General features: G+C 31.7%; 1 protein-coding gene across 2 annotated transcripts in view; it reads right to left on the bottom strand.

Annotated features, from left to right (window-relative positions):
* Window positions 1-24,355, bottom strand: part of LOC129231543 (ectonucleoside triphosphate diphosphohydrolase 1-like) — a 102,956-nt gene extending 78,601 nt beyond the window's left edge. The window contains exons 1-2 of one of the 2 annotated variants that reach the window (XM_054865885.1): window positions 24,272-24,355; window positions 18,876-18,972 (exon numbers count right to left, since the gene is read on the bottom strand). In XM_054865885.1, the coding sequence (XP_054721860.1) occupies window positions 18,876-18,970 (95 nt within the window). In that variant the 5' untranslated portion in view covers window positions 18,971-18,972; window positions 24,272-24,355. Of the gene's footprint in view, window positions 1-18,875; window positions 18,973-24,271 lie in introns of those variants that run through there. The other variant, XM_054865887.1, reaches the window with a different exon arrangement.
* Window positions 24,356-24,662: the final 307 nt, after the last annotated feature.

The following is a 24,662-nucleotide window of genomic DNA, read 5'->3' as shown; positions in this document are numbered from 1 at the left end:
ATAGAAGCATAATCTTATAATTATTATTATTATTATTATTACTTTTGGCAAAAAGCTTTTTTACTGTTTTTTACTACGCATTCCTTCAATGAATAGCTTTCGAAAAGGAAGGCGCAATTGCTAGGTTTGTTGGGTAGTCGGGCTGTTAATCAGAATGGCGCCAATTCGAATCCGTGCCTATAAATATCTCTTTAATATTTCTTTTTTAACGTCAGATGCTCACATGGGCACGACTGTATTTGCCACAACCTGTATTTTTTACATGCACAATTATTGCTTTTTCACGAGTCACTATTCAGCCACTTTTAATGATATTTATGTTTGAACTGAAAATATGTACGACCAAAAGGTGAGCGATGATCAAATTATCGCAACGTTGTATTTAACGAAGTTTTGTTACTGATGTCTTTAAATTACATGCCTTCTCTTCTGCGCTTACTTTCTTTTCGGTTCTTCTTCATAATGTTCTTGCTTTGAAATTCTTAAAGAGCGAAATACCTTATGAAACGATTCGAAGCACAGTGCGGAGTTCCGCACGGGTCGACTAGTCCCACTATATCAAGAAAATATAAATTCAAGAAAAAAAAAGCCTTAAAATTTTAAAACCTCTTTTTCAAATCTCACAGCCACGTCTAGGATTAACAGAATGCTACACCATTATTATACTATTTAAGAGTTTTATCTGTACCTTGAAGCAAACCAATGTCACATTTTGTCCAACTTTAATTTTTGATAAAAATCTGTCCACGAAAACGTGAGCTTTTCGGTACAACAACAACTAACATGTGGTGCATCCATGTAGAATGCAAATTGATCAATTTAATTAATTAGATTTAATTCCTGTCTTTCATGGTACACATAAATTTCGACTTTCATGTGTTCAATTATCTAATAATTTTTATAAAAATGTTCGGTACTTTTCTCTCTATTCTGTGTGAGGTGAAGGGGCGCCATAAAATATTCACCCACAGGAAGCCATCATTTCTGAGGTTTTTATGAAGTAATTTAATAGTAAATAACACAAAATATTTGACATATGGTCATTTCCCCCCATTTTGTCGATGTTTTGTTATGTAATTAGCTAATGTTAATATCTTTCTAAGTTTTTCTTAATTGTTTATTTATTTATTTATTTATTTCCATGTTTTAAATTGTTTACCTGTGTTATCGTATAGTTCAGCTTTAATTAACACTCTTCAGATTTCGAAGTCTCAATGTTAAAAAGTTATTTTAAGTTATTTAAAAGTTCATTAATACTGTCATTATGAGAATTAATAAAATTTTAGGATGAATTTGTGAAACCAGCTCGGAAACGAAACGTCAAACGTAATTACAGATTGATTCATGAACGTTTCGGGTATGTTACTGATAGTGTTTTGGTAGAATACTAAGTTTATTTTTGTGAAGTTTGTGAAAGTAATCTTTGTAATAACACAATACTAGTCGACCCGTGCGGAACTCCGCACTGTTTTTCGAATCGTTTCATAAGGCATTTCGCTCTTTAAAAATTTCAAAGAAAGAATATTATGAAGAAAAACCGAAAAAAGTAAACGGAAAAAGTAAGCGCACAAGAGAAGGCATGTAATTTGAAGACATCAGAAACAAAACCTCGTTAAATACAACGTTGTGATAATTTGATCATCGCTCCCCTTTTGTTTGTACGTATTTTCAATGCAAATATAAATATCATTAAAAGTGTGGCTGAGTGACACGTGAAAAATCAGTAATTTTGCATGTGAAAAAACAGGTTGTGGCAAATACAGTCCTGCCCATGTGAGCATCTGACGGAAAAAAAAATCATAAAAGAGATATTTAGTGACACGGATTCAAACTGGAGCCATTCTGATTAAAAGTACGACGCTCCAACAAACCTAGCAACTGTGCCTTCCTTTTCGAATGCTATTCATTGAACGAATGCGTAATAAAACACAGTAAAAAAGTTTTTCGCCGAAAAAAAATATAATAAGATCATGCGTCTATGTTTTGTCATTAGTCAGCATAATACGATTTAAAATTATTCGCAAAACATGGAATTTGATTAAAGAATGAGGAAGATCTCACGTAGCGATTGAAACAAACATTCTAGAGAAGTAATTAATTCGGTTGAAAAAATAAGTGTTTTTATTTTTGAATATTCAACAATTTCCCATAGCAAGCTTCTTTAACCTGTAAGGCTTAAAAGCCCGCACTTGTTTTTCTTTTAGTCAAACACTTAAATTTCAAAACCAAAACCAGTTGAACTGAGTCCGTTTTTTAAGTGTAATTTTTCGAACGTAGACAAAATGTTTTTTTTTTTATTTTTCAGCCGAAAGCAGAGGAATAGAAAATGATTTCTTACTAATGAAGTTGATAATAATTTTGATGTTTTATATCGTATTGGAATAAATAATTAAAGATTTACTGGTTGAAACTCGTAGTTTTAATTTGGTGTAGTATTTTTTCATTTGTACAAAAGTTCGAACATTGCTATTAGAAAAATCTACATTTCAGTATACAATGAAAATGTTTTTCTGCACAAAAAGAATTCCCTTGAGGTATATCTATTACTTTTTTTTTATGCTTACATTATGCTCAGTGGTCTGGACGGAGTCAAAGCTTAAAAAAAGGGAAGAACACCCTTCGATTAGCAGTCAACTTATCTGAATGATAACAGTAGCCTGCATAAAGGAGTCGAAACACCAAAAAGCATTCCCACTGCATTTATTTCATTACGTGTGTTATCTGTTGTATGTTATGAGTACATGTAATGCGTAATATTACTGTAAATTTGTTATTATGTCGGACAGCCCGAACTGGCCCGAAGTTCAAACAGTTTATAGCCGAACACTCTACCGAAAAAAATAAAACCACAGGTAATTTTAATTTTTTTTCTTGCCGAGAAGTGTTTTTATTTTTGAAAATTTTTAAAATTTGTTATCGCAGGCTGTTTGAACCGTTATGACTTAGATGGCAGCACGTGTTCATCATTTAACAGCACGGTTAAAATACAAAATAATTTGAACTAAGTTCTTTTTTAAGCGTAGCTTTTCAAATGTAGTAAAAATGTGATACGCTATTTGTCTTTTTTTGCAAAAAGAAGAAAAATATATATATTACCCTTTAAATTGAGGTAGTATTTTTTTATTTGTATAAAGAGTCAAAAACTCATTAGAAGAATCTTTATTTCAATTTATTATATTTTACTGAACAAAAAACAATTCCAATGTAGTCTGAAATCTTAAACCTGATACTTATATTTTCGCTTACATTATGCTTTTTCTTCCTGGAGCCAAAGCTTAAAAAAAAACCTTGCAATTGAGTATCCATTTAGCTCCGTGTTGCATCGAGTTTTCATAACAGCTAGGAGCGTTTGTACCTCATGTATTCCCTCATATTTGTTATTCATTGTTCATGTAATGCGCGATATTTTTCTAATTTTTTGATGCAGATTGTCCGGACGTGGGCCCGAACACTGCTTTCTCCTGGTTACCAGTCGAACGCTCTGCCGATCAAGCTATTCAGCTCTGTCGGTAACAGTGCAAGTTAAAGTTATAAATTTGACCGAAAACCTCATTCTGGTTCTTTAAAACAGGTTTTTTTGCTCGAAAAAAACAATTTTTAGACCGTGGGTCTATTTTTCGTCAGTAGTCTGCACGATAAGCTTTAAAATAAGGTATAAATCAAAGAAATCGATCAAGAATTGAGGAAAATCTCGCGTAGAAAACAAAAACAGGCTACAGAAATAATATATAAGGATTTAGCTCCACGGCATCAAGTTTTCACAACAGCAACGCTCGTTTCTAACATTTATTCTACTCCCTCATATTTGTTATTCATTGATATTGAGTGTTCGTGTAATGCGCGATATTCATCTAATTTTTTGATGCAGATTGTTCGCTCGCGGGCCCGAACACGCACTCTCCTGGTTACCAGTCGAACGCTCTGCCAATCAAGCTATTCAGCTCCGTCGGTCTCACTGCAAGTTCAAGTTATAAATTTAACCGAAAACCTCATTCTGGTTCTTTAAAACCGGTTTTTTAAGGAAAAAAAAATTTAGACCGTGGGTCTATTTTTCGTCAGTAGCCTGCACGATAAGCTTTAAATTAAGGTGCAAATCAAAGAAATCGATCAAGAATTGAGGAAGATCTCGCGTAGAAACCAAAAACAGGCTACAGAAATAATATATAAGGATATTATATCGGACAGCCCAAACTTGCCCGAAGTTCAGATAGTTTATAGCCGAACGCTCTACCGAAAAATACTTATCAATTTAACCGAACAACTACGTCCAGTGCTTTTAAGCTTTATTAAAATATGAACACACACACAAGCTATTTTTTTGTTTTTTTTTTTTTTTTTTTGCCGAAAGCGACGTAAAAAAATGGAAAAGTGCGTTAGAACTTTGCTTTTAAAAAATGCATAATAACTACAGGCAGCATCAAGATTTTGAAACAGCAAGGGGCGATTTCGAAAACTTGATTTTTCGACCGTAAGTCTATTTTTCTTCATTAGCCAGCCTGATAAGTTTTAAAATGAGAAGGGAATAATATATAAGATAAGATATTGAAGAAACATTTTTTATTCTTTAAAATTTTTACAATTTGTTACCGCAGGCTGCTTGAACCGTTATGACTTAGATGGCAGCACGTGTTCATCATGTAACAACACGTTTAAAATACAAAATAAATTGAACTATGCTCTTTTTTAAGCGTATCTTTTCGAATGTAGTAAAAATGTGATAAGCTATTTGTTTTTTTGCAAAAAGAAGAAAAAATACATATTTTACCCTTCAAATTGAGGTAAATATTTTTTTATTTGTACAAAGAGTCAAAAACTCATTAGAAGAATATATATTTCAATATACGATTTATTATTTTTTTCTGAACAAAAAACATCTATTGTAGTCTGAAATCTTAAACCTGTTACTTATATTTTCGCTTACATTATGCTTTAATTTTCTTACCAGAGCCAAAGCTTAAAAAGAAAGAAAAAAAAAGTACACTTGAGAAGTAATTTAGCAAAGTTACTTCAAGTTTTCATATCAGCAAGGAGCGTTTCCTTCTCATTTATTCTATTTCTTCATAGTTGCTATTCACTTACTTAAGTGTTCATGTAATGCGGGATATTTCTCTAATTTTTGTTGCAGATTGTCCGGACGTGGGCCCGAACACGCATTCTCCTGGTTACGAAGAGAACGCTCTGTCGATCAAGCTATTCAGCTCTGGCGGTCATAGCGCAAATTAAAGTTATAAGTTTAACCGAAAACCTTATTCTGGTTCTTTTAAACAGGTTTTTCGGCTAAAAAAACAATTTTTAGACCGTGGGTCTATTTTTCGTCAGTAGCCAGCACCATAAGCTTTAAAATAAGGCGTAAATCAAAGAAATCGATCAAGAATTGAGGAAAATTTGGCGTAGAAACCAAAAACAGGCTACAGAAATAATATATAAGGATTTTACCTATGGTCATTATTTCCCAGTTCATTGATTTTTTTTTATGTACTTGGCTGATGTTAATAACTTTCTTAGTTTCGTTATTTTTATTATTATTATTTTTTTTTTTTCATGTTTTAAATGGTATACCTATGTTGTTGTATAGTCCAGATTCGAAGTCTCAGTGTTTAAAAAGTTATTTTTCAAATACGTTTTCAATTTGCGGCCACTTATTACATTGTGATTAAAGTTGCATATTATCATGCTTATAAAAATGCTCATCAATATTATTTTACTATGAATCAGGGCCAAATTTACCTATTAGCTAAACAAGCTATAGTTTAGAGTCCTTGCTTTGTAGGGGGTTCCCAACTCCCGAAAAATTGAAAGGTAAAAAGTGAAAAGTAGAAACTACAAACCTTAAATTTTAAAATTTCTATCAAATGGGAGGGGGAAAGGGGACGAAGGAGAAAATATATTAAATTCATCTAATTGCTACTCATTGCATCAAAAATGTAAAAATCATGGTTCTTACGTTTCTGTTACATATTACTTGAGAAAAATAGTTTGTGACACACGTGTTTCTTATCTTGCTATTTATTTCATCCAGAATGGGCAAATGCAGTATTTTAGAAATTCTTTTTAACCCCCGATACACAAAGGAAGGGGGTTATAGGTTTGATGTGTCTGTGTGTGTGTCTGTGTATCTGTCTGAGGCACTCTAGCGGCTAAACGGGTAAACAGATTGATTTTGGGGGGGAAAAAAATGTTCGAAAGAGAGAGAGAGAGGAGAGTTGATATCGGAGAGTGTTCTTAGCTAGGTTGCATCTTTAGATGACATTAACTATCAAAGACATTAATTAAAAACCTCAAAGGCTTTTCGCGATTTTTGCAGTGAAAACATATTTAAAAATTTAGTGCCGAAATAACGAGTATATTTTTCTGCGTCTGATAGAATGTGTTTGGAACTTCCATGTTACATAGAATTCGAATTATAACGCTTTTTAAATCTGATTTTAAATACGGCTAAGCTTTATTCACGTGATCGGTAACCGAATTCATTGTATATACTTGTATATAAAATAAATTACAAGTATACATATATACTTGTATACTTGTAATTTATTTTTAATAGTACAAGGCTTTTTAAAGAGTTTTCAATTTTCCCTCTTGAATCTACATTTGTCACTCAGTCGGGGTTTTTTAAAAATTTAAATTTTAGTCCTATTTGTGTATTGGGTACAGATGTGATATACCCCCCCCCCCCTTGGCGAGGATAGAATTTTTAGCTCATTTCGAAAATCGCCAACGTTGGCGATAAAACTTTTTCCGGTAGCCCTAGTAACCCTGCAGAATATACCTGGGAAGTACAGATGTGAACTAATTCTTTTCGCACGTGTGTCCGTGGAGGTAGGTGCACATATGTTCCGCTCTTAGGGGGATTTTACGACGTGGTGTTGTTTCGTGCAATATACCTTACAGGAATGCTTATTTTGTGTTAGTTTAAATTCAGCAGTTGTGTTTTGAAGTAAAAACATTAGAAAATGCCAGTTTCTTCAAACTTGAAGGTTAATTAAAAGTTAACTCCAACGTGGTGTGTATCTGTAACGTGCCATTGTCATATGATGTATTGTTTTAGACTGAGTGTGAATATTTATACCATATAAAAAGGTAAGTTCTTTATTTTAGAATTCAAAAAAAAACCTCTCACTTCCAAAATTCTTTGTTTTTACAAATCCTTGAGGGGTTCTTGTAGTATACATAACTGTGATCATACTCCGACTGTAATGTATATTAACAGTCGAGGGATAACGGACCGAGCGGAGCGAGGTCCTGGCGAGCCAGAGGTCTCATAGTACTTTCGTAATGAGACCGAGACAGGGCCGGCGAGCCGAGGTCTCATTACGAAAGTACTATGAGACCGAGGGCTCGTATCCCGGAGAAATGATGAAAAAAAATTAATGCATTAATTTCGACTTGTAATTAATACAATAATTTATTTCATTGTATTTTAATATGTTTACAAAAAACCCCGGCCCTGTACATTTTTGAAGCATATATTCGTGATGCTTTTTGTTGTGCTTTTATGTTGTTTTTATATATATTATGTTCTGCAGTGCTTTGATCATGTTTTCTTATCTGATTTTTTCCTGTTGGCGCTAAAAAAAGCATCGCTAAGAACGATGTATGACATATGTCGTCATATATCGTTTTCTTGGCGACGCTTTCTTGGCGCCAACAGGAAAAAGTCGCCAAGGGTGGGGTATATCGCATCAGTTCCGTGTTTTGCTTACTTTTATCTCACTTCTGCGTGTTGTCAATCTGTTCAGCTAGCTGGGGAAAAATACACAATCTCTACTCCTTTTAATTTTGCAGCCTGCACTACTTGTAGTTTAAAAAAAAAAATGTTGCAATGAGAAATCTATAGTTTATTTTTTAATTTAATTTTAAAATAGCTGTTTCTTACAAAGTTTGTAAAACTTAAATTATACGACTAAGTATTAAAACATCAGAGACTGGAAAGCGCAAATGAAGTCCTTAAATTACTTTTAATTGCTCTAGAATCCTTCAAAATAATTAGGTAAGTCTTTGAAGCTCTTAAGCAAAGTGTTTCAATTTATTTCCAATGAAGTGTTTAAATTATGAACTGTCCAAATGGGCCGTATCATTATGTCAGTATCGAGTTATATATTTTCTAATTCTGTGCATCATTTATTTTAAAGTATTTTTTACTATTGATCATTCTATATTTATTTCATTGTTGTATTTGTCGGTGGGTTGGAGTTGGAGGGGTCAGGGGTCAGAGATCAAAAACTAGTTGTACCGAAAGCCGATGTGAGTAAGTAATAATGTATTAACTTTTCTCCTCCCTCGCTCTTTCTCTCGTTCGGCTGCTGCCATTGATTTGCCAACCAAAACAATTTTCAATTTGTATTAAAAGTATATACAGTTAAGCCCGCTTACTAGAATATCGGTTAAAAGAATATCCCGCTTAATACAATACATTTTCAATGTACCAAATCAACGTAATGTGTTATTTTGATCCCGGATAAAGGAATATCCCGTTTTTAGCCTACTTTCCCAGTAAAAGTCAGAAAAAGAAGAAAAAAGCATGAAAGAAGGCTTAAAGCATCTTAAAAATATCGTGAAAAACAAAAAAAAAAACAAAAAAAAAGTCAAAAATAAATAAAATAATTAAATAAATATCGAAAAATTAAAAATTGGAAAGTAGGGTATTGAGATGGGGGGAAATGTCTGTCGGTCTGTCTGTTGCCCCCCCCCCCCCGTAATAACTTTTGAATGAATTGTCCGATTTGAACAAACTTTTTTTCGTTCGAAAGATCTCGGCGAGGACACCTCATTCCCATATTTCACTTTTTTATTTGAACTATTTTTTGTTCAATTTTGAACAGTTCAAAATAACTTAACATTAGCGCCTACGGGGAAATTCAAGGCAATTCCGAACTGTGAGGCGAATTTACTTCAAACAATATTTGTAGGAAAAAGCTTTTGATGAAAAACTTGTATATAAAATATATTTTTGATTTGAACAATTTTCCGTTCAATTTTTAACAGTTCAAATCCCTTAACATTAGCGCCTATGGGGAAACTGAAAGTCAATGTAGATTCCGTACTTGAAGGCGGATTTACTTCAAACAAATATTGTTGGAAATAGCACTTGAAGCCAAACTCCAAACTTCGACTCCGAGAATTTAGGGGCACTTGACTCCGACTCCTGTGCCCGACAATTAATCGGACTCCGACTCCCCGACTTCGACTCCGTAGCTTTGGCAAAAATTTATACACGGAGGACAAATGACTGATTCCGATTCCTTTATCTCAAAATGAGATTGACTCCGACTCCGCAGCTATGGTTTTAACTGTGAAATAATTATTGTTGATATGACTTGTTTTTATTTTTACGCTAAAGTATTAATTTAGGTATTCAGTTTTCGGCGAATCAACTCGAAGTCATTTATGTTTCTACATAAAGATATGCGCAGACGATTTTTTTTTTTGACAGTGAAAATTAGTTATTTAAGTTGACATTTTATTGTTTTTATTTATTTTGGTACGTGCATCAATTCATTTAAAAAATTATTTTTGGCAATAGGAAAAAGGAACGATTTTTTTTTTTTTTTGATGTGATGTATTTATTTTAATGAGCTTATTAATTTTAATTATTATTTTTTCGTTTTGAAAGCTGTTAAAGATTTTTTTAATGGAAAAAAGTGTATTAGCTGCTTTGTTTAAAAGGTGCTGCTATTTTATTTGTTCGTTTTCTTTTTCTTTCTTTTTTTTTACGCATCTAATTTTTTTAGATGAGTAAGGAATATTTTATTCCTAGAAATCAGCTTAAAATATTTTAAAAATATGTTTGAAAAAATTTGCGATTTTAGCTATTTTTGAGAATATTGATCAGGTACTAGAAAGTAGTATGGATATACGGGAAAGTAGGCTCGTTTAGTTCTAGACAGAACTTCTTGTTTAGAATATTTTTCCGTCGCAAAATGAATTTTTACTAAGCGGGTTCGACCATAACTTTAAAAAAGTTTTGTTTGCCTATTTTCCACCCATATTTTTGTAGTTCCAATTACTTCTTATATGGCTTCAAAATGCATAATTTTATATCTATTTTTCAAGTCCAGGGGAAAGTCAAGTTCGGGGGAAAAAACCCCGGACCCCCGAAATTTGTGGATATTCTATACCAAACCTACAGAAGAGCCCATTACCACTCTCATGATACCATTACCCCTATTAAGGTCAGCCCAAAAGTTTGAAGTACAACCCTAGTAGAACTTGAAGAGGTAAACAAAATTATATATATATATATATATATATATATATATATATATATATATATATATATATATATATATATATATATATATATATATATATATATTATATATATATATATATTATATATATATATATATTATATATATATATATATATATATATATATATATATATTTTTTTTTTTTGAGTTGAATATAAAAAAAAACGTGAAAAGAACTTTTCCAGAAGCGATATCTTTCTTCCGGAATAAATTGTACCCACCCCCTCCCAAGATATGTGAACATGTACCTGAAAATATTGGTGCCCCCCAACTAGTCTTTCCAACCCCCTCTTCGGAGGCCCAGCACGGGCCTGGGTGGGGGGATAAAGACCAACCATTCCTTTTCTGGAGCCTCTCGGGAACGCTATTATTATTATTCTTTTTGTAGTAGACAAACATGACTCTGGCAAATATTAACCTAATTAAAAAATCGCAATTCGAAACGTTGAAGAGGGCGAAGAAATGCAGGTTTTCTATTCAAAATAACACATTAAAGTTTTTATCTAATTTTAGGAACATAAAGTTTACAAGAAAAACGATTACTTATCATGAAACTGGAGAAATTATTCATAGAACAACGAAACTTTATGGAAACGCCGCTCAACGAAACGTCCAGTTCCGTCGCTTAACGAATCGCCCGTTTTGCGAGGACCAGGCCCACAAGATTTTTTTCCCTTCTTTCTTAGATTCGCGGTGGTCCCGATCTAGGACGGTATAATTGTGAATTAGACTGATAAACAGAGAAAATTCAGTCTGAAATTGTACTCCCCTTACCCCCCCCCCCTCCAAAAAAAACCACACACACAGTAGAAATAAACACTATTTTTTTCCAACCGAAAAAAAAAAAAAATTAAAAAAGAAAAGGAAAAAAAAGCAGAAGATATATTTGTTTCATTTGTTCCCCAAGACGAGATCCTTCTTTCCCTCAATAATTTAGTTTTCGGGAAATTCATTGGTTATAACCTTTTATTTAAAATTCAATAATTTCAAATAAAAGGTTAAAAAAATTTAGTTAAAAAATTGTAATATAAAAAAATAAAAGAAAAATTTCACTGCAAAGGAAATGGAAATGAAAAACGTATTCTAAATGATTTCATTCAAATATTTTTGGTACATGAAATTCCACTGTTACATAAGATTTAAAGAATAATTATTCATACTACAGCATCTAGGACAGTATAATTGTGAATTATACTAATAAACAGAGGAAATTCAGTCTGAAATTGCGCTCCCCTTAAACCCCCTCCAAAACACACACACACAGTAGAAATAAACACTATTTTTCTTCCATCGGAAAAAAAAAGGAAAAAAAAAAACAGAAGTTTTTTTTTTTGTTTCCCTAGATGAGATCCTTCTTTCCCTCAATAATTTAGTTTCAGTGAAATTCATTGATCAATCTGCAGCGGATCGCGTGACTCGCTATCTATCAATCACAAAACGAATAGATCTGCAGTCAAGGCTACGTTTAAGTGAGACCAACAAGCAATCATAATTGCTCATAAATTGGCCAAATCGACCAGTCACCAATGAACACACTTAATTAAAAGAACAGCTTATTTATTTTTTTTCCTTTTTTTCTTTTTTTAATAAGCTCTCAAAATGTTTTTTTCAGCTGGCAGTAGAATCCTTCAATGCATTTCTAGCAAGGAAACAACTAGAAAAAGCTATTTCTGCCCGCTGGCTTAGGGTGTTCATTTACAGGTTTGGTGTACTGTTTTTATCTCCCCCCCCCCTCCTAAACCTGACAAAACCGTAAAACTTCATACAAATTTTTAAAAACAATTATATAGAATATCAATTAGGGCTTTTTTTTTTTACTTTCATGTGCTGAATCCTAGCGTTTAACGACGATATGAACTTTTCAAAATGAAACAACGCTGAAATTTTATTGACGTTACTATCATAATAAAATTAATTTTAAAAAAATGAATAAACGAAAAAAGAATTAGAAGCTTTTTGACGTTTTGCAGTTTTCCGTGCTCAGTTCAGCTTTTATAATAAATGTTAACTACCGGGTCATTCCATACAGATTCAACGGATGAGTTCGCTCGACCATTTTTAATTTTTTTGAAACTCATATCCCAAAATGATGCATATGAATGATGTTTAAAACCACTTTTATTTTTTCTCTAACCTTAACCCTTGATTTTTTAGGGGTCACCAAAAGTGATTTTTGCAGTCAAAAATGTTACTTTTAGACCTTTGCATTTTGGCCAAAATCTATTTGAATTACATTTATGGCAGTTAATTTTACGCTTTGATGTTAAAGTGCATAAGATGATAGTCTCACATGCTGAGTTACGTGGGTGTAACTTAATAGTTAAAATAATGGCAACAGGTTAAAGTTCAAGGTCAAATGTAAAAATTTTACTCATTTCAAAGGGGGATAACTCGCGTAGGGGACGGAAACATAAAATGAAATACGGCAATAAATAATCATTGGAACTATGCTAATAAGAATATGTAACTGTTTTCTGTGTGTTTTTTCACCCTTTACAGATTACAGCTCCTCAAAAATCGGAAAAATGACAAAAATGACGTTTTTAGACCCCTGTAGACCAAAAGGGGATGAAATTAAAAATAAAATTTCTTGGCCAATTAAATATTCTATTCAAGTACTATACATGTTCTATGTATTGTTTTGTGTATTTGGTTTGTAAAAAAGATACAGGTCTTTGAAATTGAGCAATTTTGCTAGTTAATTTACGCACTAAAACAGAAATAAAAAGTGTGAAAACTTCATTGCACTTTCTTAAATGGCCTATATAATATATTATACTGAAAAAACATATTTTAAGTATAAAAAAAAACTATTTTAATTTGATAACTTAGAAATATTTGGACATAAATGAGTAGTTCATACATGATTGACAGCTTAAGTAGTTAATTTATAGACTATCTACACACACAAATTTTCAATACATACAAACATACGCTCTGTACATTAACTTATGTAACTTGCCTAAACACGTGCAAAAGCATTATCTACATAGTTGAAAGGAAAAAAAAGGTGAGTTTTTCATTTCTTGCTTCAGTGTAGTTTTAAGAAAATGAACTCACACAGTAGTACTATAGTTCTGGTGGTGACACAGCATGTGGCGTACTGAAATACTTTACTCAAATACACAACAAAAATAGAAAGAACTTTCTTAATTAATGTAATCACGAAACGGATGTCAACTTGAGAGCTGAATGGCATTTCTATGCAATATCACACGGTAGTGGACATTGTAACAGAATCAAAAGAACCGTAAAAAGAATTGATACTACTAAGACTAGCTTGCAAAGAACTACTACAAGACACATTTTAATTCCTACAGAAATGTATACCTTCTGCATTTTTGCTTCTAACCATTGCATGTATCCTTGTGAGCATTCAGTATATTAAACTAGCTGAAAAAATGCTGCAGGAAAGGTTTGACTCTGCAAATAAAATTCCCAATACAACATTTAATCACTGCTTTATGCCACCGTATTTAAATATTATCACTGTAAAATTATTGTCCCCTAGCAATAGGTATGAATAATAGTGTGTTACTAAAAAGACTATCAAAGGAAAATGCCCATTATTGTCAAAAAAGTTATTACATAGCTTGTGTTGATCACTAAATTTAGAACCCCTGTCATTGTCTTGCTCCTAGTACATTTTCGAAGTATCAAATCATGAATGTGCCTTGGTAAAGCATTTTAAAACGCCATATACTAGAGTCACCATTACAACTATAGGACTACTAAGTGAGTTCGTTTTTTCAAAACTACACTCAAACAAGTTTGCATATGTTTAAGGCAATTTAGATATGTTAATGTACAGAGCATATAATTGTGTGTATTGAAAATTTGTGTGTGTAGATAGTCTATAAATTAACTACTTAAGCTGTCAATCAAGTATGAACTACTCATTCATGTCCAAATATTTCTAAGTTATCAAATTAAAATAGTTTTTTTAATACTTAAAATATGTTTTTTCAGTATAATATATTATATAGGCCATTTAAGAAAGTGCAATGAAGTTTTCACACTTTTTATTTCTGTTTTAGTGCGTAAATTAACTACCAAAATTGCTCAATTTCAAAGACCTGTATCTTTTTTACAAACCAAATACACAAAACAGTATATATAAAATGTATAGTATTTGAATGGAATATTCAATTGGTCAAGAAATTTCATTTTTAATTCCATCCCCTTTTGGTTTACAGGGGTCTAAAAATGCCATTTTTCTCAATTTTCTGATCTTTGAGGGGCTGTTATTTGTAAAGGGTAAACAAACACACAATTACAGCTATATTTTCTCATTAGTGGGACTCCAGTGATTAGTTTTTGCCATATTTCATTTTGTGTTTTCGTTCCCTAAGCGAGTTATGACCCTTTGAAATGAGCAAAAATTTTACATTTGACCTTGAACTTTAACCTGTTGCCATTATTTTAATTACTAAGTTACACCCACGTTACTCAGCATGTGAGACTATCATCTTATGCACTTTAACATCAAAGCGTAAAATTAACTGCCATAAATGTAATTCAAATAGATTTTGGCCAAAATGAAAAGGTCTAAAAGTCCCATTTTTGACTGCAAAAATCACTTTTGATGACCCCTAAAAAATCATGGGTTAAGGTTAGAGAAAAAATAAAAGTGGTTTTAAACATCATTTGTATGCATGATTTTGGGATATGAGTTTCAAAAAAATTAAAAATGGTCGAGCGAACTCATCCGTTGAATCTGTATGGAATGACCCTACCGATAATAAATGGGATACAACCTTTTTAGTTTCATGCATTATACTAAGTAATTTCAATATAAATTTAATTAAAACTTATTTTTAAACTATGTAATAACCAGCAGCAGAAATCTACGTGTTATCTTTTCATTAACAAATTTAAGACGTAAAAAATACTAAAGCATTTAAAAAAATAAATGAAAAGTGGCAGTATCAAGTTATTTGCTTTCAAATTGAATTCAAATAAAAAACTGCTTCAAATAATATTGGAATAGAAATATAGTTTTTATCACACTTTTAAGTCTTCCAATATAATTTACATAATTTGATCATAATTTTGATCTGTATCTTTGATTTGAAATACATTATATACCTAACTAGCCTTCGATCAAATGATCGAAATTTATAGCTTTATAATTTTATGTATCGTAAATTCAATGCAAAAATTAATATCAGAATAGTAAAATCCTCACCTTTCTCATCAACAAAAGTCATTTAAAAAAAATATCACTCTGCACATAGTTCAAACAACAAAACCACAAAGGAAAAAATCAAATCTAAATGAAACATTGTTGTACAATCTTATCATTTTAAGAGTTAAATGCTTTTGACACTGAAATCTTAAAACAATTATTTAAGATGAGCGCAAACAAATTATCTCAATAGCAGATTAAAAAAAAAATAGCTAATGTACGTGTGAGGCCGAAGCCAAATCTTGGTATCAAAGATCAGACTAAATACATGATTGCCAATCAACAAAAATCTTTCAAGTAAGTGATAGATGGTAGCAACTTTAATCGCAAATTGATTATCATAAAAAAAAAGTTTCTTCAGACAGAAATTACAACATTGCTTTAAAAAAATGCTGTAACGATAAGTCTCATAAATTTGAATAAAGTGATTTTTTTTTTTTTGGCCTATCGACCACCATTCTAAACTATGAAAATGGAATACCAAATTTGAATGATTGTTTCTCCTTTTTTATAACATACATACAGAGGTGAACAAATTATTATACTCAAACTTTTCTGTATTTTAATTGTTTTTTATTGATGTTACATAGTTTTATGAACACATTTTACAGTTAGTTCAAAAGTTTAAAGTTTATTTTGGCAACACTTTACTTTTTGTTGGCAACACTTTACTATGTTTTGTATTTTTACTTCCTTTTACAAAAAAGGAAGTATTGTATTCACGAAAAAAATTTCACTCAAAAATCGGCCTTAATTTCCATTTTTCTCACCCCCGAATGAATGTTGAGTTTTTTTTTCGACCCGATCGCACGTGGATATATGCCTAGGAACGTACAGACATCCGAAATATCCATTTTGATAACCCCCGAGTTAATTACAACGAATTTTCTCATGACGTCCGTATATACGTATGTATGTGCGTATGTGTGTATGTATCTCGCATAACTCAAAAACGGTATGTCCTAGAAAGTTGAAATTTGGTACGTAGCCTCCTAGTGGGGTTTAGTTGTGCACCTTCCCTTTTGGCTGCATTCGGATGTTCTTAGGGGGGTCTTTTGCCCCTTTTTGGAGGGAAATCATTGTTAATTTCGATGTTAACTCAAGTTGTGTTATAATTTGTCGGACACTTGGCGATATACCGAAAGTCTTTTGGTCGCCAAATTGGCGACAAATTTGGCGATTTTTTTTTCTTCTTTTTTAATTTGATTTCAATTTGTCCACTGTTGGTGATATTTAGAGAGTAAACTATTGAATCATATTAAAACGGCCAATAATGAGAAAATGACATTAAATTGGAGTAAAAGGAAGTCATGTGATGCACACATCAACTCGTTTAAAAATATTTTGAATGCGATAGACGTCAGTGTCAAAATGTCCTTTAAAATTTCAAGTTACAAACTTCTTCTTGTGAATGTGAATTTTGGAAAAAAATAACGATTTTATATATAATACTAGGAAACTGAAGTAGCCATGTCATGCACTGAAAGCATGCAACGGCGCTTCCAAGCCGTGATAGCAGCAAAAGGCGGAGTTACTAAATATTAAATAACTACTTTTCTACCCATTTATAGAATCGATCAGAAGGTACTTTACGTTTAATATATTTAATTCTTATTCTAAATAAACTTTAAAATGTGCTCAAATAATAAAACTGTGTAACATCAATAAAAAACAATAAATATACAAAACAGAGTTGTTTGAGTATAATAATTTGGACACCCTCTGTAAAGAGAGAGAGAGAGAAAGAAACTTATATATATATATATATATATATATATATATATATATATATATATATATATATATATATATATAGATAGATAGATAGATAGATATTTGTAGATGAATATGGGGAAAGGTGACATAACGGGGTAAAGCGAAATGGTAAAATATTTTGCACGGTTTGCAACGCCACCAAACTAGCAACATTTTGGCTATGTTATTTAACATATAGCTAATTAAAGCCAAAAAAGGGCACCTCTAACGATCAACGTATATAACATTACAAGCCATTTTAAACGTTAGACACACTTCTTTAAATAAATAAAAAATGAATGAATGAATAAATAAAATAAAAAGATAAAATACAATGATAAAGTTTTGTAATTAACATCTTTTAATATTAAAGCAAGTAATATTAGTGTCCTGTCTCCTTTGACAATTCTTGGGTATCGAAGAACCTCTGTGTCATATTTAGCAAAAATCCGACGAAAACAGTGGATTCGTAAAAAAAAAAAAAAAAAAAAACTTTATATATATATGCATAGGTTTCCTCGTACATATATTATTAAGTAATTAATTTAATTATTCATTTATTTCTTCACTATGTATTCATTTATTAATTCATTTGTTTGAAGAAAAATAAATTTCTCAATTTTTTATTTGAAGGTATACAGTGCTGCGAAAAATGAAAAATAATATGCTATATATAATAATGTACTAGTTGTATTATCATATGCATTGTTCTTTCTTTATGAACTGTAATTTTCAAAAAAAAAAAAAATATTATTTCGATAATTTTGAAAAATGTAAGCTATCTTAACTGCTTTACTTTGTCCCATATTCTTCAAAATGTTCCAGTGTATGTGCAGTTAAGAGATGAGTTTAAGGAAGTTGCTCATACTACTTCATCATTAATTTATTAAACTATTTCAACTCATTTAAAAATAAATACTTTTTTCTAATCACAACCCCTTTTATCTTTGAGTGTTAATCGAGATAAAGCCACTTGCATTCGTGAAGCAATGTTTCCAAGTCACGTGATAGATTTTAAAGTAAAGCATTGGATGAAATAAGGGTTTATTCGATAGTTTCATGCAAAACATGTGAACCATTCGTCGTTGTTGAGTCATGTGACTGGGGGGGGGGAGGGGCTTTGCCTAAGCTTTTGCTAAGCAAATGATTGAATTGGTTCCCTCCTTTTACTAATTCCTGCTCTAAGGTTACAAACCGTGTGCCATTTTAAAATTCTTTTTAAGGCAATCAAGCGAAAACAATCTCTTTCTTGTCAATTTCAGCGACTTACATTGTATTGTTTGCAGCGCAGGAATCCAATGAAACGTCTTCTGATTAACCTAAGACGTTGCCGATATTCTTCGATTATGGCTTAAAAAATTTGAAACTTGAAAAATATCCACTGAAAGGATGTCCCCCTCCGTTCCATTTCCTTCAGCATTCTTATTTGAAACACCATCTATTTCTTTAAAATACTTGACCATATTTACCCTAAAGAGTCTAATTTCATTAGCCACTTACAGCGATGACTTTTGATAAACTAGTATTATGTATTTATTTCACGAATTAAAAAAAAAAAACTTTCGATTAATATTTTGTTAAATTCAGCCACTTCATACAAAATTCAGTTGGTGTTTGTTTTGAAAAGGGGCAAAATGCAATTTATTTTCAAAATAATATGCAATAGGATGTAAAGCTTACTTTTGATTTGATGTTTGTTGGCATAGATCTTCAACAACTCTCAAAAGGTTATGATGAATAGCTTCACTTGTGCCTAGTGATGATGAAACTGTCATTTCTGAAATTTAGGACCTAAGATTAAATTAGTTGTACGTGATATTTTATACTTCAACCTTAGCGGTCTATTTCATACCAGTGTGGAAAATAGATGCAACGTATTTGGTGCTTCAATGCAAAGTAAAGAACACATTTCTTTTAGAAGTACAGTAAACTCCCGATTATCGGCGGTCGGTTTATCCGCGGCTCGGATTATCCGCGGGTCTTTTCACTAATTTTTTTAACGGTCATTAAATGTTTTTTAAACTTATGATTGTGTTTTTGTTCGCTTTTAGCTATTACATATGTATATTTTTTACATTCAATGATAGTAGATGCAATGTAGCAATGTTTTTAGTAAAAATTCAAATTTATGTGTAAGTGTTATTCATGTTTTTTAGCTATTGTATACAGTAGCACCGTATTGTAACTATTATTCGGATTATCCGCGGTTTTCGGTTATCCGCGGCTACCATGCCACCCTATTCCGCGGATAATCGGGACTTTACTGTAACTTTATGGGTTCTTGTGTCTGTTTGCATGAGTGTTTTGAAATCGAGAATTCAAATTACTTCACTTATTTTTAGCATTTATTACTTATATGCAGCCGACTTATAGGAATATTATAGTCTAGTGGTTCCCAAACTGAGTGCCGCACAGTGGTTCAAGGGCGGAAAAAATAGCCATTTTTAAGTTTTAAGATAAAAAATATTTCATGCCGTAATTACTTAGCCCTTGAGTTGTAGTAACTTACTCCATAAGAGTTTTTTGAAAAAAAAAAAATCGTTTTTACAAAAAAAAAAAAAAAAAAAAGCCGAAATTGTTGAACAATTATGTTTTTACTTTTTTCGGACGTACGACTTATGCTTCAGTTTTAATTCATTCGTTCAATATGGAGAACTAAAATTTAATAAAAGTCATTTCTGATTGGTTTTTCACACTTATAGGATGCATATTACATCGTAGTTAAAAATTAAAAATTCATCAAAATTGAAAACTACCTAAAATAAAAAAACATTATTTTCTTTAAAATATAATGAAAAGTATTGTGGAATATACTTTTATCGGCGGCTTCCGGTGGGCTAAAATTTACATATATCAATAGTTTTATCCTTCCTGTAAATAAACAACAACATTTTAGCTGCGACCACCTGCGACTGCAGTCGTGGCAGATGTTTTTGTTTGATCTTCGCTATTTACGAATACCAATTTAGTAAGTTAGAAAATAACTCGTAACGGTATGACGGGGGTAAATTGCTTTTTATCAAAGAAATTGGTCATCAAATTCGACATGCTCCAGACTAACGTATGTCACAGTTTCACTACTTTGCAGGAGAGCCTAAAAACGTTTGTTTACTGTTTCTGAAATTTGGGGCTTTTGAAACATTCATCAATAAATACAGAGGATTTTTTAAAAACAGATTTACGTTGTTATGGCTTAAATGTGGCGCATTATTCTACATGCAATGCAGTAGTAACATGAAAGTAACAATTTTCGGAACCGTTTGGATTTAAAGAAGATACATATGAGAAAGAAATTTTTAAAACTCGTACAGAATTCTATATAAAAGTTAAAAAGCATTCTGTTCATAAAACAATGAAATTAGAAAATCATTAAACGTTTGAAACGTTTATATTTCGAAATCATTCTAGTATAAAGCTGTTCTCAGCTTGTTAACATTGCCAGAAAATATTGTTCGAATGTATCAATTGCAATAAATAAACCTTGCGTGTGGCATACTACTGATTTAATTTATATTTTTCACTAAAAACAGAAATGAATTTGAACTACAGAGAAACCCCGATTTCACGTTTCTCAGAGGCCTAAATCAAACATAAAATACATAAAATGTGGGAAAGCGTCAATTCAAATCCAAAAACATAAAATATGGGAAAACGTAAGATACGAGAAATGTATTAAAAGCAAAAATAAGATAAAAAAACAAAAATAGTAATAGCGGTTGCTATGATGACGCTTATAAAATGTAAAAATGCGATATTTTACGAAAAGAACATTTTTGTACACACCAGTTTAGATCATTCTAACACATTAAGTAACGAATCCGGGCGTTTAGGTTGAAAATAGTCAGTAATAATGAGTCATTGAATCCAAAGTAAATACAGAATCTTCCAGGATTTGCAAAGTTTTTTCCTGGTCTTTATGATAAAGAAAATAGTCTTTCACTATTATTAAGCTCTTAAATGCAGTATTGAAAGAAGAGACAAGTTGTGTTTCCTCTTCTTGTTCATCTTCAGTCCATAAGGTCAGCTACGGATGAAGCAGAAGCGTTTCTGTTTCCATGGATTAACTTCCAACAGAGTGGATTATGTTTAAAAATGCACAGAGGGAAACACTTTTCTTAATTTTAAAACATTTTTTCTCTTTTTTTTTTAACTGCCGAGGGAAAACGTAAAATGCGGGAAATTCATAAATAACAAACTTTCCATCCGGGTTAAATTAATATTATTTGTGTGCGGAAAAACTAGGACCTGATGATAAAAAACGTAAAATGTGGGGAAAACGTAGATTCGAGGGACGTAAAATCGGGGTTTTTCAATGAATACGATCAGCAAGCATGAAGATAAATATTACCATGCAACAATTTTAACAATTTTCCAAAGCATTTTTTGAGAATATTCAAAGTTATTGAATTTTTTCCGCTTTTTTGTCGTTTTGAACCACTGTGTGCCGCAGGAAGATGCATGCGAGGGATGCCGCGAAGTGTCCATGTTATCAGTATAAATGGATACAATAGGGGTGCCGTCAGAACGTTCCAAGGGTGCTGCGAATCGGAAAAGTTTGGGAACCCCTGTATAAAACTTCGAGGCTTTCACTGACGGCATCTATGAAAGATCTATTTTTAAAGCTTTTTACCCGTATTCTACCCTACATACTTTTGGCTGACATTTTGCTTAATATGTCTCAGGTTTCTTTAGAGCACGAACGCTCTAAATTATTGACTTTTGGTTCACCCAACTCATAACCAAAGACTATCCTATTTTTTTTAATTTTATATGCCTCGACACATTTTAAAAAAATTACAAAATGCTTAGGTTCTTTGGAAAAAAAAAAGTACCGATTACGTCTTTGCAAAAAACCTTCAAAGATTTATTTGATTCTGGAGCTCAACTCTATGAGAACGTGTGTTAGGTCACAGTTTCTTTAAATAGGTGAAGTAAGCTGACAGCAAAGCGATAGAAGTCTGCGCAGTGTGTGAAAGTGTAGTAAAGTTAAGTAAGGGAATGTGGGGCAAAGTAAAATGGAGAAATATTTACTCCGTTTTTCGAGCCACCTATCCAGTAATATTTTAACTATGTCGTAACACATGTAGTCTATTCCAGTCAAAAAAAAAATGGCCTCTGAAGATCAAAGCACGTGATAATGCAATAACTTTTCAAAAATTGATACTCATATTTTAATTTTGTTGCGAGCCCTAAAATATTTTTGCTATTATTAAAATGATAAAGTTCTTATTAGTAAAATTTTAAATATAAAGTGAGGCCTTCTAAAATATTTGGTGCAGTATTTATTTATTTAACGTTAAGCTTATCTTTATTTTGAATCTTTTGCAAGAATTAGTTGAGTGCACGCGGGGCAAAGTGGATGAGGCGAAGGGAAATAGTGCACTTCGTTTTCATATTTATTAATTTATTTATTAAATCACTTACACATTCATTTATGTTTCCCCATTTAATAATTCACTTATTTATTTATTCATTCACTAATTTTATAACTTATTCACTCTCTCTCTCTATTTCATTTACTCATTTATTTTCTCATATATTAATTTACGTGTTTACTTATTCGTTTATTGTTTCATTATCTATTCATTAATTCTTTTATTCATTCATTCATTTGATGAAGAATATTTTTAATAATATAATAGAAATTACTTCATTGAAAAAAATATCTTATTTTTCACTTTGCCACATGAAAAAAAAAAAGTGAAAGTTTTCCACTTTTTTTGAATGTACAAATTTACTTCCAAAAGTAAACAAAAATGTTTTAATGCAAGTTTTGTTATGAAATACAGTGTTCTTACTTTATGAACTATAATTTTCAAAATAAATTTCCAATTTGTTCATTTTGAAAAAGATGAGTCATCTAAAGTATTTCTACTTTGCCCTGTATTCCCCCAACTTCACTTTAGAAGTATGATCTGTTAATTCAACCCACGTGTATAAATATAGCTATTAAGGGCAATAAAGGGGAAAGGGGGGGGAAATGTTTAAAAAAATGTAACATCATTTATGGACAGCCCCTAACTCTGTTTTTCTTCAAAGCGTCGCAACGTCATTGTCAAGAAACTTAGCAAACAAATCTAACTCTGCGATCTGAACAGTAAATAATACGAGGGGAGCATCCATATCCATAACAAGGCTTTTCATCGAATTTTGCATTTCATTGCTAACTTCGGAACTTGAAGAATCTCTCGTTTTTACGTACAAGTTCAAAAATAGCCAACAAGTTCAAAAATGTGCTTTAATACTCCATAGGTTTATGATAATTCTTCAGTTTTGTGTTAACTAAAATTTCACCACCTTATAATGGAGATAAAAACCAAGTTTAGTTGCTAGGCTTAGTTTTTGTGTCATTTTTGCTGGTTATATAATTGTAGTTAAGAAGACTGCTCAAATCCTGATGTTTAGCTAAATAACTGGAAAAAAACCTTACTTTTAAGTTTCAATGAGCAATAAAACGAGAATAGATTAAAATGAGGTTTAAATTAACGCTGAATGCCAAGCCGAAATTGCAAATGTTCGCCGGGGGAGAACCGTTGGGACACGGGCTATCATATCGAATAGCCAGCCTCCCAACGGAAATACCCATGATAGTAAAAGTGTTTTAAGTTTGGCTATTTATGATTCCGCAGCAATAGGAGCACAAAAATTATACATGCATATGTACATCATGATGAATGAACAAGAAACAGAATTCAATAATACTACTCGCAAATGCTCTTTCATTTGTAATTCTTCACTGTTAATCGGTAGAGCTATTTTAGCTGATTCAATTCCTCTAGTACAACTATGGTGCAGTCAAGTATTTAGTGTGGTTATTTGAGAGATTGAAACATTATTGTGCCACTTAGTGGCAGTACAGAAAAATTTGTTTCGTTAGCCAAGAAAACTTGTTCAAGCAATAATACTTGGAAGAAAACTCTTTTAAAGACAGGAATGTCATTTGAATTTTTACGAATTTACCTTTGAGATGACATAAAGTACTTTTAAAAAGTAAATTTAAAAATAGTTAATAAATGTATTATGAATATTTGATTATAGTTAGAAATAATTCGTTTCAAATTCATAATTTTACTTACTTTTGGAAATCCACTTTACATCTGAATCACGGTGGTTCCTTTTTTTTTTTTTTTGTCTTTTAATTTAGAAAGGTTGGATTCGGAAAAGTTAGTTTGAGCTACATTTAGTTGTTCAGGTGAAAATCCATTTTCAAGTAACAGGCTTCTCGAGGCATCAATTTGAAACACGAGCACAAAAGAAGCTGAGCAAACATGTCCCTCAATGTTTTCTAAAACTCAATCCGGAGAATCGAAAATCAGAGAAAGCTTTATTTTGTCCGAAAATATTTGAATACATGTCAGTAAGAGTCCAATGCAGTACAAACATTTCAGATATGGGATAATATTTGAGTAGCGTTTCGGGAAGAAATTTTAAACTTGGTTGTTGTACCTTTCATACATCCACAAAGGG

Source organism: Uloborus diversus, chromosome 10 (assembly GCF_026930045.1).
Source record: "Uloborus diversus isolate 005 chromosome 10, Udiv.v.3.1, whole genome shotgun sequence".
NCBI lineage: Eukaryota > Metazoa > Arthropoda > Arachnida > Araneae > Uloboridae > Uloborus > Uloborus diversus.
The sequence above is the reverse complement of the archived record's forward strand: the minus strand, read 5'-3'. Positions and strand labels throughout refer to the sequence as shown.